Here is a 19,474-nt window from a genome sequence, read left to right on the forward strand (position 1 = left end):
AAACATTCTATAGCTTGATGATATTACCAGGAGAAAAGTTCTGATTTTGATAGTGTCTCCCAAATGGAGGGTGTCAGAGCGATCTCTTCCCCTGATGAATCTCTATTAAACCTTATTTATCTATAGAATACGACTTTGTAAAACGTACAGTATATTGTCGATTTCATGTAATATTTTCTCAACACTGCGTAACATAATATTAAATGGATCTCCCACAAATTGATGCTGATCTGAAATATTGTTTGAAAGTGTGCAGTAATAGGCTATTGTCTAATTATCATTAAAAATTGTCACTACACCCAGTGATAATATTGATGGTTTATAGTTATGACTTCAAAAAAGGTAAATAGTGAGTCACTCCATGATTCCTATCCATCATCATATATATCAACAATTACATTATTCCACAATATTCTAATCCTCCCGTGTCAAATATTATCAATTTATTCTTCTTGATGATGAGATACGGTTAGCTAGATAGCTATATATGTGCATTTAATGCATTGAATTGCATTGGATTAGTTTTAACACCTCAGTATCAATTTTATCAATTTATATTCTTCCCGCTGTTGACCTATTCTTGGCTATATATGTGCATCAAATGCATTAAATTGCATTAGGTTAACAAGCAGAGGCAGTCATTATCATATCGTTGTTAATAATCTACATCTGCAACACCATTACCGGCAATAGTTAAGTGGAATGTCCTTGTTCCGGGTAATAGTTTGCGAGGAGTTTGCAAATGAATGCCACTGTGGATCAGCACTGCCATTCTGCCTTGCTGTTGTCTTGTTTTGACTGGAAAGTAGGGAAAGGTCAGAGATTGACCTGCAGGTGACTTTCTCTTGTGACTGCAGTGCAGTGCGACGATGCCAATGCATCGAATTCTTAATAAATACTGTACACTTTACAAACTTCCTCAGTTCCACACTTCACCGTAGGTGTTTACATACTTTGTACCAGCGGCACTGACTCTTACTTCCATGTTCACATGTACTTTATACCCGTTGCACTGTCTCTTCTAGACTTCCAGAGAGCATAGAATGTACCACCAAAGAGGAAAGAATACTCGTTTGATATTCGTTTGTCTCTGGTAGGACCTATCTATATCTTCCATTCTTCTTCTTCTTCTTCTTTTCTTCTTCTTCTTCTTCTTCTTCTTCTTCTTCTTCTTCTTCTTCTTCTTCTTCTTCTTGTTCTTTCCAGGATTAGGCGTACACACATGTTCCGGTTTCAAAGGATATAACTACTTATCTTACCATATTTTTAGAGGTCTGTCAATATCCCTTCTACCGTAGGGTCTATATTTCAAGACAGCCTTTGGAATCGTAGTATCTGGCATTCGTTCCACATGGTTTTTCCAGTTCAATCTGTTTATTTCAAGTTGTGCAGCTAATGCTGATATTCCTAACTCATTTCCAATGTCATCATTGCGGAATATGTCTAACTTTGTGCAACCTTTCACACTTCGAAGAAAACGCATCTCTGCTGCTTGAACTCTGCTTAATGTTTTCTTCTTGCTCACCCAAGTTTCTGCTCCATACAATAATGTTGGTACCGCCATCACTTTATAGAATTTTAATTATGTCTCCTTCCTTGTCCTGTTTTTCAATCGCCGTTTTATTGTACCACATATATGTAGAAACTTATTCAGTTTCAGATCCACATCTTTATCAAATCCACATGTGATCTCAACACCCAGGTACTTGAAATAGGACACTTGTTCCAGTAAAGCGTCATCTAGCATTATTTTGGTTCTGACAGGTGATTTGCCGCAGAATGCCATTGTTTTGGTTTTGAGATAAACAAATTATACCTCTTTGAAATGTTATTCAGAACATGCATTCCCTTCTGCAAGCTGTCTTCAAAGTTCTGTGAAATAACAAGGTCATCTGCAAACATTAAAATCATTGCATATCTTGTCAGATTCAATCGTATTCCAGGAGGAGGAAATGGATTCCATGGAATCGTCTTCCATTCTACTGTTACATTCTATTGAAGAATATCTATACATACATGTATAAAAGTTTAGTGGAATCATAACCCTATTTCAGACTTTTATAATGTTATCTAAATTTAGGAGAGAAATAGTACAAGGAGTATCCTTAGTTTTCCTCTCCCGATCAGTGCTTCCTTGTGAAAATTATAAATAAATAAAATAGATTGATGGAATGGATTGCTCATTCTATGATTCTATCTACTATCTATTCTATGATTCTATCTATTTACTATCTGTAAACTTCAGCAAACTGCATACTGCATCGGCACTTCCTATGTCATTACGTCGTTCAGGTGTTTCCTCTTTGAATATAGATAGCATTTGAGCAGTGAATGCCTGCAGCAATCGCGTAAATCTGATCGCCAAATGACGATTAATAGTTTCAACATCTCAAGTCGAACTGGTCTATTTTCATATTTTCTGTTCGATGCCTCAGGCAGTATGGATCGAATTAGACTTAGAAGTTTCTGAGGGAAGAATATTTGCATGCACACTAAACTGGGCTGGAGAATACAAGATAATACAGAAGTAGGAACAGGATAGAAATAGGATAGGAATAGGTGAATAGTGAATAAAGGTAGTAAATGATCTAGTCTAAGCCTTTTAACTTTGTAGGCTACTCTTAATATAATACGATATAACACAGAATTGTCTTCTTCTTTTTTTTCTTCTTCTTCTTCTTCTTCTTCTTCTTCTTCAAGGCTGTGCAAAGGCTAAAAATAAACTTTTTCGTTTTGTATATCACTAAGCTATCAAAATGAAAAAGTTTTCTCAGGAAAACATTTTTTTTTCTGATCATTACTTTTTGAGATATGAGCGCCTAAAGTTTAAATTTTGGGACAGAACATTTTAAATTCGGTAAGAGATAAATCCATGAGATTTAGAGGATAGATTCTTCATGGTATTGTTGATCTAGTAGAACAAATATTTTCTGAAAAAATATCAATTTTTAAGATAGTTATCCAATTTGCTAAAAATAACCAGAAATAACTTTTAGTTGAGTTATTTTTGGTAAATTAAATAACTTTTTCAAAAATTGATATTTTCAGAAAATTTTTGTTTTACTAGATCAACAATACCATGAAGAATCCATCCACTAAATTTCATGGATTTATATCTTACCGAATTTGATTTGATGGTCTGTCCCAAAAATTCAAACTTCAGGCGCTCATATCTTAAAAAGTAATGATTGGAAAAAAATGTTTCCCTGAGAAAACCTCTCCATTTTGATAGCTTGATGATATACCATTCGAAAAACTTTAAAAAATATCACGAGTAAAAAGCTTATCTTTAGCCTTTGCACAGCCTTAAGAACATCACATATTAAAAATGTTGAGGCAACACATAACTTGAATATCCCTCCAATTTATTATTGCAGATTAAACTGAGGATAATCCATCATTTTCAATCCACCATTTTGTGAACCTATCAATTACCACCATCCATCGATTAAATAATATGTGTGAGAATTCAGATTTTATATATCTTATATGACTCACATTGGCTGTTCCAAATGAGAAAATTGCACCTAATTATCAGTATTCCTTCACACATTGACGTTAATTGGACAGTAAATAGTTGTCAAACAACCAAAATTAGCAGAATGTTGTTCATAATTACTATTTACAAGGTAGCTGTCAAAATCAATTCCGTTCCATATACAACAAACTTTCTTTAGTGTTGTACGTTCGTTCTACAATGTTGATTTGATTTCTCATAAATTATCTACTATCTTATAAACCTAGAGTGTAATTTCTCCCTCATACTTTCGGAATTGATGGATAATATACATTCTCATGAACATATATTTCTAATGTTCCTAGCACACATACAGTAAATATGATACTCTATTCATTTTATCCTTGTACATAATAATTATTATTCATCAATCATATATTTCGAAATAGTTATTTACATTCATGCATATTTAATTTCCATAAGTACATGTTATTCATTATCAAAATTTGGGAACAGAATAGTTTTGGGCCATGCCTGTTGTTCTTTCCCTATCACATTTATATGATTTGTAATTGTATACACAGAAAATAAATAATATTTGAATAATTTATTCATTTATTTTTGATCATACTGAAAAAAATACGAGAAATCAGTGAAATTGATGAGCTAGTATTTGGTGAGAGAATATTGAAGAAATAATTGTTAAATGATAATGATTCACTAATGAGAATGTTTCAAGGGAAATTTGGTGATATGACAGAACAATGTATGATTTTTTGTGCCAAAAATTGGCGACGAAATTTTCATGACACCGTTCAACTGTTTTATGGCGAGAGTTGGAATTAATAATCCAGTCAGGTGCCATTTTTGTGCCATATATGACAGAACAAAAGAACTATTTGGAATGCAACAAGTGTGTGACTATTTACATTGTCGAGACACAGGTGACAAGGAACGTGATCTATTTCTCTGTTTCTCTTTAGGACTCAATGGCTGTTAAGATATTGTTGTACAATATTTATCGATGTGATTAATTAGTGTGTTGCACTGTGTTAGTTGTACGCGTCCTGCCATTGTTCAAGTACCGTAGCAAGCACCTGGAGGAACTGTAGCAAGACTTATTGTATTGACCAAGGTTGAGGTGAGGAAAAGCGAAGCATTACTCATGGCTCCTCTGAATGACCTGAGTCATCTGACCTCAGTTGAATGAACTTTTTAGGGAATTGGGATAGTTTTTTTTACTGCGGACGATACCCACATGCAGCGTTAGTAGACAGAAACTAACTCTGACCCACATGAACTTGTGAGTGAGTGATTCGATGAGATGTCATAGTAGTATCATTGATTACTTAGGTAATTTTGAATTAGAGTAAATTCAAGATGAGACCAGAATTTAAGTTATGTTGATTATTGGAAAAAATTTGTTGAATTGGAAATACTGTATTTTGATATTAATATTAATAATGATAGAGTTGAATAGTATAATTACTAATTTAGAGAATATAGGAATGAAATAAAGTTCTGAGAGAAGACTATTGTTGTGATTGAACTAATATAGAGAAGAATATCGAGATGTGCATGGTACAATGAAAAATAAATTAGAAAGAGATAGGAAGTATGGTGGGCAATTGTTTGAAAATAACAGTAACATATTGAATGGTTGTATTGTATAAATTTAGGTGCTCATAGTTTGGAAAAAATCAATTTATCGAGACATATCTGGAGTTCTCAGATAGTAATGTAGGATATAATTGATCATTAAATGATCAATCGACGTTGAACATTCAGATTTTAAGGAGAATGAATTCTTTGGCAGTTTATGATAATTAATATTTAGACAATGATATTATTGATCATGAAATTTTTCTGCATGAATAAGGCGAGTGGTGCCTTCAGAATAATTCCGAATTCATCTATATTCATGAAAATGAATTCTAATTACAATTTGAAAACGTCCAAACTGGAAGTACCTAAAGAACGGTATTTTCAATGGAGATCATAAACTTGGTATGTTGACAAGCATTATCGAACATCAAAACATTTTTCAAGTAGTGGTGTTAGTCTCAATAAATGAATGAGAGGCTTTTGATCTATATAAAATGCCAACCAAGCTTATTTATTGGTCTCAATTAATTCTACAAGCAGAATGATTCTATCAATTACGATAAAAATACCGTAAACTTCTTCAACTCCTTCAATTGTAAAAGGATGTACTAATCACGGTTGTTTACATCCTGTGAGCAAAAAAACCCTTCTATTACTAGGTCACTTCCTTTGACATATTTCATTGATATTCCCTGAACTTCGGAAGTAGTGAACTGTACTTGTACCAATTACCAAATCAATATCGAGAAATCTTTAACGCATAATAGTTGTTCTACAAGGTGATTGCAAAAGTTATTGTAACAGTTTTATAAAGGTCATCATAGACTTCTGCAGTAATGATACCTGCATAATGTTGTGAGTAGAGATGATTCAAGATTTGAGACGGACTTTTTTGCTTGAGATCCCCCTCCCCCCTCTCCCCCCTCGTCCATCCCTCCTCCCCTTCCCCCGCCTGTAGGGCGGGGGGTGTTCTAAAAATAGATTTCCCCCTCCCCCTGTCCAGTGGAGGTGAGGGGGAGTGAGTGAGAGGGAGATATATCTTTCTCTCTTTCTAAATCCCCTTCCCCCTGTCCAGTGGAGGTGAGGGGGAGAGAGTGAGAGGGAGATATATCTTTCTCTCTCTTTCTAAAAATAGATTTCCCCTTCCCCCTGTCCAGTGGAGGTGAGGGGGAGTGAGTGAGAGGGAGATATATCTTTCTCTCTCCAGGTGAGGGAAAAAAAAATTTCCCTTTTAGGAGGAAAAATTCCCTCTCTGTCTACTGTCAAATTGAAGTGAATTCAGATTTCTAAATCGGACAGCGTTCTGTAGTCTCTAGCTAGTGTTTAACACCTCATGATACGCATACCTAGTTTCCTCTCTGAAAGCACTGCATCGACTGAGTCTGATCGTGAACTTGGCAACTGCGCTTCTTTCTACGACTTTTCATCACTGTAATTGGCTGATCCCTCCCAATTTCTCCGCTGCCCATATCCATCTAGTCGGAGGTTGTTTTAAATCTACTATGAGTGTGAAAAGACCTTAATTCCCTAATTAAGTTTGTAGAGTAAGTAATTATGTACTTAGAGTAATTAGTACTTAATTTTTTCTAAGTGATTAATTTTGTAAGTTTGTAGAGTAATGTTGTTGAACTTTTCCGTAATTGAAGAGACTTGAAATGAAGAATTAATATTTTTTATTAAAATAAGGTGGATTTTACGACAATATCTCAAGTCTCTTCAATTAATTCCCTAAAATTTTAATTATTGAATTTTCTGAATAAACTTTGTGCTGTACCAACAATGTATTCACAATTTGACTAAATTTGTGAATTTCTCGTCCCATGCAGCTCTAATATAATGAAGATTTTCTGAATAAACTATATGTTGTACCCACAACCAGGGGATTATTATTATTCATTCGTTCATAATTCTAGATCATAGATACAGAGAATGAAAACAAAAACGTTGTTAATTATTATTGATGAAGCGTGACTCACCAAGTGACGAGATGAGGTTGCCCCACAGCTCGGCCGTCTGCCAGGCAAGGAAGAAGAAGCCGAAGAAGCGGACGACAATGCCGTCGACGGGCTGGTCGGTGAGTTTGGCGTAAACGCCTCCGACCTGCGTCAGGTAGGTAGCTTTGGCGGCCCACATGGGAGCGGCACCCAGACCTAGCAGGACTCCTGCCGGCACGAGGGTGTAGAACCTGGGGTAGAATTGGGCGCCGATATAGGGCGCATAGCACAGCATCGAGAAGCACAGGGTCCACTTCACCGTCAGCCGCTTGATCAGGAAGGTCGGCACGAATATGCAGGACACCACAAGCGCTGCGTAGATCGCGCTCAATGACACTGTGCCTAGGCCTTCCCGCGCGTTTATCGAGCTCTGTAGGTTGGCTGTGCCCTGGTCAACAGAATTTGATAGATAAAAAGTCTTCAATCTATAGGGAACATGAGAAAAGAAGAACTTGAGATTTGACAAGAAAGAAGAGAGAAGAATGATGAATGTAATCGTTTTTAGGATAGGTACCGGTGTATTTGGTATTTGCATGCTTTCGTATTTTGATGAGATTTGACATGAAAGAAGAGGAAGGGATGATAAATGGAATTGTTTTTAGGATAGGTACCGGTATGATATTTGAATGTTTTGGTATTTATCAATAATAAAAAGAAGAAGATATACTTGTATCAAAATTCGGAAAGGGATCAGTTTTGGGCTCGGCCTGTTGGTTCTTTTCTGATCATGTGCATGACATCACTATGTCAGAGCATAAACTTCTAGCATTTCTAAACTCATATCAGACTTCTAAAAAAGCGAATAAAGTAAGTTATCCATAGCAAATTAAAATCATCGGATTCTAACATATAAATAAAAATGTTAATGTTAAACAGAATTTATTTCCAAAATAGTTCAATTATTCGAATTGGGAACAAGAATGTTTCATGAACAGTTTCCTTCAATAAAAGTTCTAAATTAAGTATGATACAATTTATATTCAGTTATGCGTGATGATAGTATCAATCATACTAACTACTATTCTCAGCCTGTAATTTACTTCTAGTAATTTAGACTAGAAAAATTCTGTTGATAATTGGTGCTAGGTTCATATTATTAATCTATTATTATGCTATAATAATATGAGTTTAATATCAGAGAGTTTTTATAATTGAGGATGATTATTGAAATTATTTATATGAAAATGAATAACAGTTGAGAGAACTATAAGCATGAACAGTTGAGAGTTTTTATATTTCAAGATGATTATTAGAATTATATATAAGAAAACGTTCAAAAATCAGTTAGAAATTCTGATATTCCATGAGTATTTGATCTACCTGAAAGGCGGTGAACTGGACCATGAACGCCAAGCTGACAGCTGCGATGTTCTTGAGAATGCGCCACTTCTCGCCTCTGGACAGCTTGACCTTGCCCTTGGAGGTGGGGTCCTCGTCCACTGAGCCTGGGGGCGGTTTGTTCACCACCCCCACCGCGTCACCATCGTCCTTGAAGGCCTCGTTGGCGTAGCCGCCCCCAACCGACACCGTGTACACCGCCACATCGTCATCCGCGCCTCCTCCGCCTCCCTTCTTGCCGCCTCCGCCACCTCGCTCGTCGCACGACGCAACCATCCTCCTCTGGCCCAGCTCTGTCCACGAAACGGCTGTAACAATCGAATTAATGCTGCTATTAGTAAACTAATAATAATACTTTTCACTGACCTCCTACTTGTATACAAATTAAAAATAATTTAGCAATATTAGTATTTTTGTTTTGACAGGAGTTTATATCTTTATTTCACTGAGTTGTGTGTTTTTTTGTCCAAATAATATATGATTTGATTTGATATTATAATATTATAGTTAATTATTTATTAATTTATCAAAATCAGGGAGAGAAGCAGTTATGAGTTTATCCTGATGATTCTTTCCTAATCATTAATTTGATGTTGTCATTGCGGAATATAATAAATAAATATTTATTCAATAATATTCATATACATGGTTAAGTGGCAGAGTGAACATTACTATCCTAATTTCGCCAAGTCATCAAATAAATAGTCATTCATTTTTATTTTATTTCCAAAATCGGGGAGAGAAACAGTCATGGGTTTATCCTGTTGACCCTGTCTCCCAATCATGAATTTGATGTTTTAATTGCGGAATGAAATGAATAAATAGATAATAGTTATTCAATAATATTCATATACTATGAATTGTAAAACTCATCTTAAAATGAGTTTTAAATAAAACTCATCTTTAAATTGAAAACTGATAGAGTGGACATTACTGCCCAAACTTCGCCACGTCGTCAGTCATTCTATTCTATACCAATAGGTTCTTGGAGTAAAATACGATGTATAGGGTTCTAGGAGTATTCACAAAATGCCTTGCAGAAGTTTCATATTGTAAGAAATTGAATAATTTGGATGTTAGAATTTGTGAAACCGGTGATGATTTGCATGGAGGCATCAAATATCCAGCATTTGTGGCCACAGCAATGAAAAAACAGTTCTTTTTCAAAATAAAGAATGTAACTTCAGTACAAAACTATTATAGGACAGGTAGACTGGAGGCAAGAGTATTTCATCTTATTATTCTAGAGCAAATTATGATAATTTTAATGAGAAACGTTTGAGCTTGAGATATAGATGGTTCACTATCTTGTTGTGTGTACTCTCAATGAATTTTATGAAAGAAGGTGAAGAATATTCTTCTCGAATTGTATTAACACATCATTCAAAAGCTCAGACTATGACATCACCTATTCATGAGAAAAATCAACACTGAATATTCGTTTAATCTAACAATGAAATGAATAGAAAACTACAAGCTGAACCATTGAAGTCGGCAAACATTGGAATTTATTAGCATTTTGTACGCTAACATCTTGTTTTCCTCCCATAACATAACGAATCTTCCATTTGAAAAGAATATTGATTATTCGATTGTATTCATATAGGAATGTAACGGAAAAATCACGCAAAACTGTTGTGTCAAGGTGGTTTTTTTGTGAAGGGGGAGCCCATCTAAAAATCTAGTAGAGAACATCATTCATGATTCCATTTCCAGAATATGAAAGGTTTGATGAATGAAATGTATAGTAATGAAAATGAATAGTACGGTTTGATGGATGAATTTGGAGATCTATTCTCCTTTCAGCACTAGAACTCATTGGTCAAGTACAAAACGGTTGAAAAAGATCGGCTTAGTTTCAAGTATGAGTTAAATGGAGAATTCAGTGAAAAACAATGAGCATTTGCATAACATGGTAGAATATATTTTTAGCGTAAATGTTAGTAATCAATCTATTGAATTAATTTGAAACTAGAGAGATCTCATGCACATACTCTGCATACTTCGAAAAAATTCTCTCAGCCATCCTCTCTTTTCAACTACATCTTGACAAATTACAATCCGGCTCACTACCCTACATTGGAATAAAAATGGAAGAATGATTTAATGATCAACCATTTATAGTTCAGTAGAGTTCATGCGAAACAATGGACAGTTACTAAAACAATACCGAGTAATAATATTATTATTGTCTATTCAAAAAGATAAAGTTCTGTATTACGTCATAGGTAGCATAGGCTACTCAAAGTGAAGACTATAACGGTTCTGGCAAGACTGATGCAGTCATGTAGACAATATTAAGGACATCTTATTATACGGATTGAAGAATCAGACTATAATCCACATTATTTACTCATGAGTATTAGGTAGGCTGTTTTTTTATTCTTGTAGTCTAGTAGGGTAGTGCACTACAGATAATGTATTTCGTACATAAGTGATGAGGAATTATACAGTGGTTGAATTATTTTGCAAAAGAGAACTTTTTATTATATTCGGTTGAGGAATTTGAATTGAAAACTGAAATGATTAGTGTGAGCTTGATGGAGAAGTATGTTCAATATTTCAGTTTTGTACAAGTGAAGGTTCACACTGATGTCTAGGGAAGAAGTCAATGAAAAATTCTCACTTCCGTCAGGAACTCCCCACCAATAAAAGTTTCACGAATATATTTAACGAAGAGATGATCCCAAAACCTCAAGCATCGTCAAGCGACCTCAAGCCGATCCTCAAACGATCTTCTACTAATAAAATAAATTTCCCATCAAATAATTGGATATGAAATTATTCAGCAAGGAAATATTATTGTGGGATTGTGTTCAAATGAGAATGAACCTACAATTCTATCATACCGGATGATACTTTAATTTGAGGAGCGTGAGTTGCTGAGTGATTCTAAAAATAATCTACAAAGCTTTGACAATAATTGTGGGATTCCACTTGCAAAGATTCTACTATCCGATTTCTTTTTTCGTTTTTGGTTGGGGTAGAATTGGTTGGCTGGTGCATTGTTCCAGCACACAGGAATGTTGCAAATTAAAGCACAGGTTTGGCCTTGATAGAGGATGCTGCACGTTGAGATAACCTGGGATTATCTCGTAGATGGATCGTTATTTTCCGCCGATGTCTCACTGAGATGTGACCGGTAATTGCGGTAATTTTGAGCGCAGAAGGAGGAGGGGGGGGCCGTGGTACGATGCTGCGGAATCAGACTTAATCCAGGAGATGAGACTATGCGGCAAAACAAAACAAGGCGTTTATTGTGGCATCTTGATTGTAAGGATGAACTGTGAGTGCAAGAAGAAGAAAAATAAGACAAGAAAAGAGGAAAACGATGAAAGAAAAGAGAAATGAGAGGAAGAAGGAGAAAAAGGATAAAGAGGAAAAGAAGAGGAAGGAGAAAGTGGAAAGGAGGAAGAGGAAATAAGAAGGTGAAAGAGAAGAGAAAGGAGAAGAAGAAGGGGAAGGTGAAAGAGAAGGAGAAGTGAAATGTGGAAGGTGAAGGAGAAGATGAGAAAAAGCAAGATGAAGAAGGTGATGAAAGAGAAGGAGAAGAAGAAGATGATGGTAGAGAAGGAGAAGAAGAAGAAGAAGAAGGAGAAGAAGAAGGAGAAGAGAGAAGATAGAAGAGAAGAAGAAGGAGAAGAAGAAGAAGAAGAAGAAGAAGAAAAAGAAATAAGGTGAAGGAGAAGGAGAAAAGAAGAAGATGAACGAGAAGAAGAAGAGGGTGGAAGAGAAGGGTAAGGAGAAGGGGAGAATTAAGAAGTAGAAGATAAAGACAGGAGTAGAGTAAGTCAGGAAAAGAATAAGACAGGAAAAAAAGAAGGAGAAGAAGATGACAGGAAAAAATGAGAAGGAGAAGAAGAAAAAGAAGAAGAGAGAGAATAAAAAAGAATAAGACAGGAAAAAATAAGAAGGAGAAGAAAAAGGAGAATAAAAAGAGAAAGAATAATAAAAAGAAGAGGAATGAGAAGAAAACAAGAGAAGAAGAAGGAAATGGAGTTGTATGAAGATGGCCTGCAATGTTTGAATCTGAACAGCGACAGGTGAATCTGGTCATTAAGTTGAGAGAAGACAGCAGACAGGCTAGAATCAGCTGATGTCAGACTGTCTGTCTGAGGCTGCGCGAGACTCATTCGCATTCGCAACAATATTTATGTAGCACGGCCTTGCAGTGCTAAGGTAGAGGCCGCGGTGAAATTTTTTCAGCACTCTTCACTACCACCTCTTGCACCGTCCCACTTCATCTCTTTCGCGTCTCTTCTTGTCTCCCTTCTCCTTTACTATCATTCAACTCCCCTCCAATAAATCCTAATCATCTCAACTTATTTCTTCTCTTTCCTCCCTTTTTCTCCTTTAATACAATTTATTAATTCTTCACCATTAAATCCCAATCATATAAACTTAATGAATTCTCCTCCTTGTTGTGTTTCTCTCGTCTCACAGCTCTATCTAGAATTTCTTTCACTGTCTTCACATCACCTTCAACAGGTTTTTCGATTTTCTCTTCTTTTCATGTTTCTTCCGAATTACTCGATCCCTCCTGAATCCTCCATCCACTATCCCATCTTCCCTCTCGGTTTTCTCATTCTCCTCTACTTGTTTTGTTTTCCTTTTCTTATCATGACGGTCTTGAATCTTCAGTATTCTGCTGTTTCCCGATTCATTTTTACCTTCTTCTCCATCTGATTTCACTCCTTCCTTTCTCATCTTCCAATATATTTCTTCTTTTTCTTCTGCGCTAGCCTCTTTATTTTTCACGCTTAGTTCCCATTTTCATACTGCATACTCCCTCTGTTTTCTTGTATGATTGGAAACAATAAGTTTTTTGTTCTCATTCTACCTCCACATATATATTTCCTATTTTATTCATACAATCCAGCTCATCGTAAGATTGATTCACAGTATTCATTTCAATTGAATATTATATCCTATTATGCAGATCCCATTCTTTCTCCACACTTTTATTTTCTTCGAATTTGTCTAATTTACCCCAAACCAGCACATAATGATAACTACACATGTCTAGTAGACATAATTACTACTACTATTGTAGTAGTACTACAGTACATGTTCTACATATCTAGTAGACTACTACTACTCTAAACTACTCATGTATCCTTTCAACAACTTGCATGTATCTTCATCTCCACCTTCTGATAGTTCAACGTCTTATCAGCTCATCTTTGTGTGTGACGGATTCCATACTAAAAGATGCCAGTAACATCTAGGTTAAAGGTTATTTCCAGCCAAGAGAACACGCGAAGTCAAAAGCCGAGACTGTAAGCGAAGCAGCTGTGGTATTATTTATTCGCGGATTATTTTGCAATACAGTCTAGGCCAGGGTTACTGCTCACTCATGCTTGTCCCACGTGAAGAATCGTTTCAAAATAAGGACGACAATGCTAAGGAGAAGCTTTCAAGTCAAGTCGAAAATTCAAATAGTATTCAAAGGTATGTTAGGTATAAAGGTATTCAAAGGTATAAAGGGTAAGGTATGTTGGTAAATAAGTGGTGGTATATTGGCTGGATTTGAAAACTCTCCATTTGTCAACAATGAAAACCAGAGCTCCTAGTGATCTCGCTATACAAAGAGACGAGAAGGAAAGTATTGAGATACCGTAATATTGAAAAGAGAAGAAGAAAATCCCGATTTATGAGAAGGTATTGAGAAGAATGTGGAAGTACAATTTATTTATTCATTCATATAATGGGTAGATGTGAACATTGTAGCCTACGTGCGATTTAATGTTTCAATGCAGTAGGCCTACTACAATAATTAATATAAATTAGTAATGGTCTGAATACGGTGACTGTAACAAACTAATGAATCTGAACTCAAGTTAAAAGGGATATCAGTTTCCTTTCCCAGAGATTTTTGCAATAATGACACGAATATTTTTCGTAGTTGATCAGATCTCCAAACAAGAATAGCTTATTGATTACCTCTACAAGTTTTTTTCGTTTCTTATGATTGAGATAATCGATAAAAAAAAGTTTATGAGAGTGTGTGTAATTAAGCTTATTCAAAGCCAATTTAGAATGTGAAGAAAGTTAATGGATTGAAGAGTGAGGAAAAGAGTGTTGAGACGACGTTGAATAAAGTGGCCCAGCAACTAAAATCAGTCTTTCAGTTTCAAACGTTGACAAACCAGCAAATAAATCGTTGAGGAGACAATGCAATGTGAATGGAACTGGAATAAAGAGCAGAAGTGTAAAATTCCAGCCAGCTGTTGCATAACTGTTACTTCCCAATCACTAGGCTAATTCTGTGTTAATGCTCACAACTTTCTTTCCTAGTTATTACTCAACGGTTTGGTTCGTAAATTTCGAATGAGCGATAAATTTGCAACTTTCATTTGACAATGTAAACAATCGAAAGGTTTCTATCAAACGAACAGGCGTTTGACAGACCTCTACTGAGTGATTTATTACATGGTTGGAACAATATGGGCGAGCTATGCTCAACCACGGAATAAGTATAAAGTAGTGTTTCTTTCCTCTGTGGCTCAACTATTGAACTAGAATCTATTAGCCAAAATATTCTATAGTCAAAACTGAATAATCCTGAACCATGTTTGTGTTCATGTCTATATAGTATTGCTATTATAGAAATGTTTTGGAAGTTTGCCTGTAATTTTGACTTCTTTTCATAATAAGTTAAATTTACAAGAAAAAGGTACTAAATTCAGGCCAGGATAAGGATGTTAATTCTCTGATAGTGTTCAATATTAAATCAACCTTTTATTGATTTAGTCTAGTTGTAAAAAGCACAGATCGCTTTCTCTGTCATCCTGATCCCACATACAGATTTAAGATTCAACTTTGAATTATTGTGACACTATTCTATATTATGTGATTTACAATTCGATGAATGAAGAATTGATTAAATGAAAGATTCGTCAATTTAAGGAAAAATGGACAATAATTATGGTTTTGTGTAGTTGCTCTTTAGTGAATAACATTATATTTGATTTGAGCTTGATCTGGGATGATTATGCTCCTAAAATTTCATAAGTAAGAACACAAAACTTTGCTCCACCTATTTCTGCATTCAAATGAATAACTCTCATAGGATACAATGATTCTAATACATTCTGAAATGAGGATTTACGATTTTTGAACTTCCTCAAAATTGAACGAACCTCGGGTGAAACCATTCCTTTATTAATATTGGGTTTATTTTGCACCTTACTCAATCTAATTCTTTTTGGTTGTAGTATGAGAAGTTACTCAAGGATCCGCATTAGCACTATGAGTTCTCATCATAGGAGAGTATTGTTGATTGAAATAGGACATATGACAATACAGTAGCTGGGTGTTTGATCAGCTGGTTAATTGACAATAACACGACCGACAGAGTCACAGAGTTTCTATGAATAGTATTGACAGATGTCAAAGACATAGCCTAACAAATTTCCGTTGAGCACGTTTTGGTATTGAGCTAGATTATAGCTATAAGAAGGTATACAGTTGAAACTGATGCATTTGATATCGATGGTAACACCCGTTGAAGGATCAGGACAAGATAACCTGCTTTTTAGTAGTTCTATTAAATACCGATTCCATAAACTTTAAGAATCCTACGATTTTCCTACTATGAATTTCGAAAAATGTGCCCAAATTGAACAATTATGAAAATTTGTCCACCATAAACGAGGGAGATAAATCACATAAATTATATTTCAGGATTCCACTGAGGATTGGAGAAGATATGAAGCTGTATTTCAATTCAAGAATGCAGTTTGGGTCAAAGTACGACTTGGCTACTTTGTTATCTTTCACTGTAAATAGTCAAGTAACAACTAGGATCCAAGCAACCGATGCCAAAATCTGTATTTATGAACGAAAATTGAGAATTACCATTGTTTTCAGTAACTAGAAACAGGAACCAATCAAACAATTCTAGGTTCAAATGTAGGTGATTTTACAATATTCTAATTAGTTCCAGATCGTTCTTGGATAAGAATGTTCTTAGAATAGTTAATAAATGCAGTCTTGAAGGCCTGACCACACAGAGAGAAACCTGCAATATCAGAGAGCGATCTCTGAGGATCGCAGATCGATATCTGTGTGGCCAGTCCCTGAATTTATCAATATTCTCAAATTTAAAATCTTTATTTAAAAAATCAATAAACAAACCCATACATCCCAAAAAACAATATATCAATATTGTTAAATATCAAGTTTTGACAATGGGAAAACGTATTATTGATAGGATTGAGCTAGGTTAAAGCACAGTAAAAAGGAGAAAAACTGTGTTTTCTTTCCTAAGTGGTTAAAGGTATTCAACCGAAAAATGAGTGAAGTTTTTTGTAATAAAGACCCCAGAGATGAAGAGGGTTCAACGACCTCCAGCCAGTCAGCCCTACGGGTGTTGTGGTGCTCTGTTCGGGAACAAACCTGAGACGTGCACCAAAAACTCGTACTCAAAAAGTTTCTCCAGTGCGTAAATCTGCGCCCTGTCAACGCAACAAGCAGGCAACAGGCAACGGTCGGTTGTCGCTTGCAAATTTATGTAGGTCGGTAAGACGAACGGCGCACATGCAGAAGGCTCCGACCGGTTAGCGGATCCTAACCAATGGACCCGCTGGCAGAGGGAGAGGGCATGATGGACTTGGTGGCTGAGGGAGTGAGAGAGAGAATGAGAGATAATGATGAACCTAGTGGCAGAGGGAGTGAGAGAGAGTGTTTGGTAATGATGGACTTGGATGAAGAGTGAGTGAGAGGGTGTGAGAGGATCAGGTGGTAGCGGAGTGAGAGAGGGTGTGAGGGATCAAGATTTATTAGCAATTCAAATCTTCACTTTCACACACATGGCCCAACATTGGAAAAATAACTGAAACAGCGCTCGGTTTCACGTGTCAGTCGTGCAAAATACTGGTCGGCCCCAAACGCCTTTCGGGGATTGGTTAAGGGCAGCAACACACAGCTTGGTTTGTCCTCATAGTTTGCTTATTCATATTGGCAGACTAAAGCTTGTCAATATATTCGCTCTAGTTCGAACTGAGCTGAAAACTGAGTTCAAACTGATATAGGAAATTAGTTCTACTCTACAACGTTTTCTTACTGCGTAGCATGCTCACATAGGTTTTTATCCTTTGTGCGTGGGGAAGGGGATGAGATGATAAGATGATCAAGCAGACAAGCTGGTGTACTAGCAGACTGAAGAAGGTAACGTCTTCAACACTGCTAGCCTGGCTATTTCTACATATTATTTCTAGTACTATCAATTACAACAAATAAAAATTTGAAGAAAAGTTGAACGAATGAAAAGTGTTCGATGTTTCTTTGTTCGCATAATTTTGTTTCCTCTATTAGAATACAGGATTGTCAATGTGCTAATTTGTTATATCAAATCCAGAAATCCTCTTCATAGACTTAGTTTAGTCACACGTCAAGAAAAAGAAAGAAGAATTGGATTTCAAATACTCGAAAATATACTGGTTATTGGGGAGAAATTCAAGCCTTTCAACCTACAATAAATCACTATTGTATAGACAAATTCTTCGGCCTGTGTGGTTGTATGGCATCCAGCTGTGGGGCTGTGCAAGAAAAAGTAACATCAACACCATCCAGAAATTCCAGAACAAGGTTTTGAGGAATGCTGTCAATGCTCCATACTTTATCAGAAACTCGGATCTCCACAGGGACCTGCAGATGGAAGAAGTCGATGTAATGATCACAAAGGCTGCCAGAAACCATGAAGAGACTCTACATAATCATCAAAACATCCAAGCTCTGCACCTCATTGACAACTCCAATACAGTGAGAAGACTGGAAAGGAAGAAGCCTACAGATCTCGTTTAAATGTAGCAAGAGTGATACTGAAAGAAACAGTGCATGGGCATTGCTCACTTAGGCTGTGAAGGAGTGAATACCCCTTTTGTGTCAAACTTAAACGTATTAATTCAAGGTAGAATTGAACTGTTCATTAACCAAAGTGTTAGATTGCAGTCAAATTACAATAAAAAAATAGACTTAGTTATTTTTTGAAATTCAACTTCCAGTATCTCTCATTATAAATATTGAAGATATTCTTCAAAACTTACTGATTGATTGAAGAATTGAAATGAACTGCTGGCTAATCAATCATCAAAGAATACAGAAGTCTCATGTCATCGAAAAACATTGCAATGAACCAATACATCCAAGTACCCACGTGACGAAAGCTATGCTTCTCTGCTAAACATAGGAAATTAAATAAAAATTTTTATTGTTAGGCAGAGTTGAGACTACTCAACTTTAAAAAGGAGCCAACTCAACAATAAATCGGCTACTGCTGAGTTCTCCACACCAAATTATCTTTTAATAAACTAAAATTTATTTTTTTAACGTAATTTTAAGAGAAGTGCACTCTCCAATAGGGCTTATGCCTGGGTTCGCCCATCTTTATTTCCTTTTATGTTCTTGTCCTCTAAAGCAAAACAAATAATGTTAAAATAAGTTGTTTTTCAAACTGAATTTTCATTAGTATTTTTATTTTGTATTTTTTGCCGGTACAATGTTTTGTAATAATACTATGTTGTGCGGAATAAATTAATTTTTGAATTGAAAAAAATGTTACTACGATATTTGCCACTGATACAACCGGCTCGATTGCAAGCCTGTTTCCATCTGGAGGAGCGCTGGCATAATAGAGCATTGAAAATTTGGCAAGTGATTAAGAGAGGCAAGTGTGACTGATGACTCATCATGTCACACCAATAGCCCGATCTCATTCAAAGCAAAGCATAGCATACATCACACTTTCACCTGAAGTTTATCACAGCGAGAGAGTTCACCGCTTTCTTACCTATCGACAATTTCGTTCCACTACTGGAAAAACAGTTTTGTTTACAGGAAAAGCCCTCGCTGTGATTTACAATTGAGCTTGTAGTGGTGGCATATTTATTTTCAGTATATTAAACTCAGGCTGCGTTGAAGGATATCAATGATATTATGAAGTGATCAGAAAAAACTTGAAGTGTATTAACAAATTATAATAACAGCCTATTTTCCTTACAGCTATCGTAACAATCGAAAACGAATGTAATAGAATATTATGCCTAGTTCAGTTCTCACTTCTCAGGGCTGGTATAAT

The 19,474-nt window shown here is 35.8% G+C and overlaps 1 protein-coding gene across 3 annotated transcripts in view; it reads right to left on the minus strand.

The window, feature by feature from the left end:
* The window catches only part of LOC111053121 (UNC93-like protein), a 106,716-nt gene that overhangs the window by 34,862 nt on the left and 52,380 nt on the right, over positions 1–19,474 (minus strand). For all 3 annotated transcript variants that reach the window (XM_039431246.1, XM_039431245.1, XM_039431244.1), the window contains exons 2-3: positions 8,377–8,702; positions 7,039–7,444 (exon numbers count right to left, since the gene is read on the minus strand). In XM_039431246.1, coding sequence (XP_039287180.1) covers positions 7,039–7,444; positions 8,377–8,670 — 700 coding nt within the window. In that variant the 5' untranslated portion in view covers positions 8,671–8,702. The remainder of the gene's footprint in view (positions 1–7,038; positions 7,445–8,376; positions 8,703–19,474) is intronic.

Source organism: Nilaparvata lugens, chromosome 6 (assembly GCF_014356525.2).
Source record: "Nilaparvata lugens isolate BPH chromosome 6, ASM1435652v1, whole genome shotgun sequence".
Classification (NCBI taxonomy): Eukaryota; Metazoa; Arthropoda; class Insecta; order Hemiptera; family Delphacidae; genus Nilaparvata; species Nilaparvata lugens.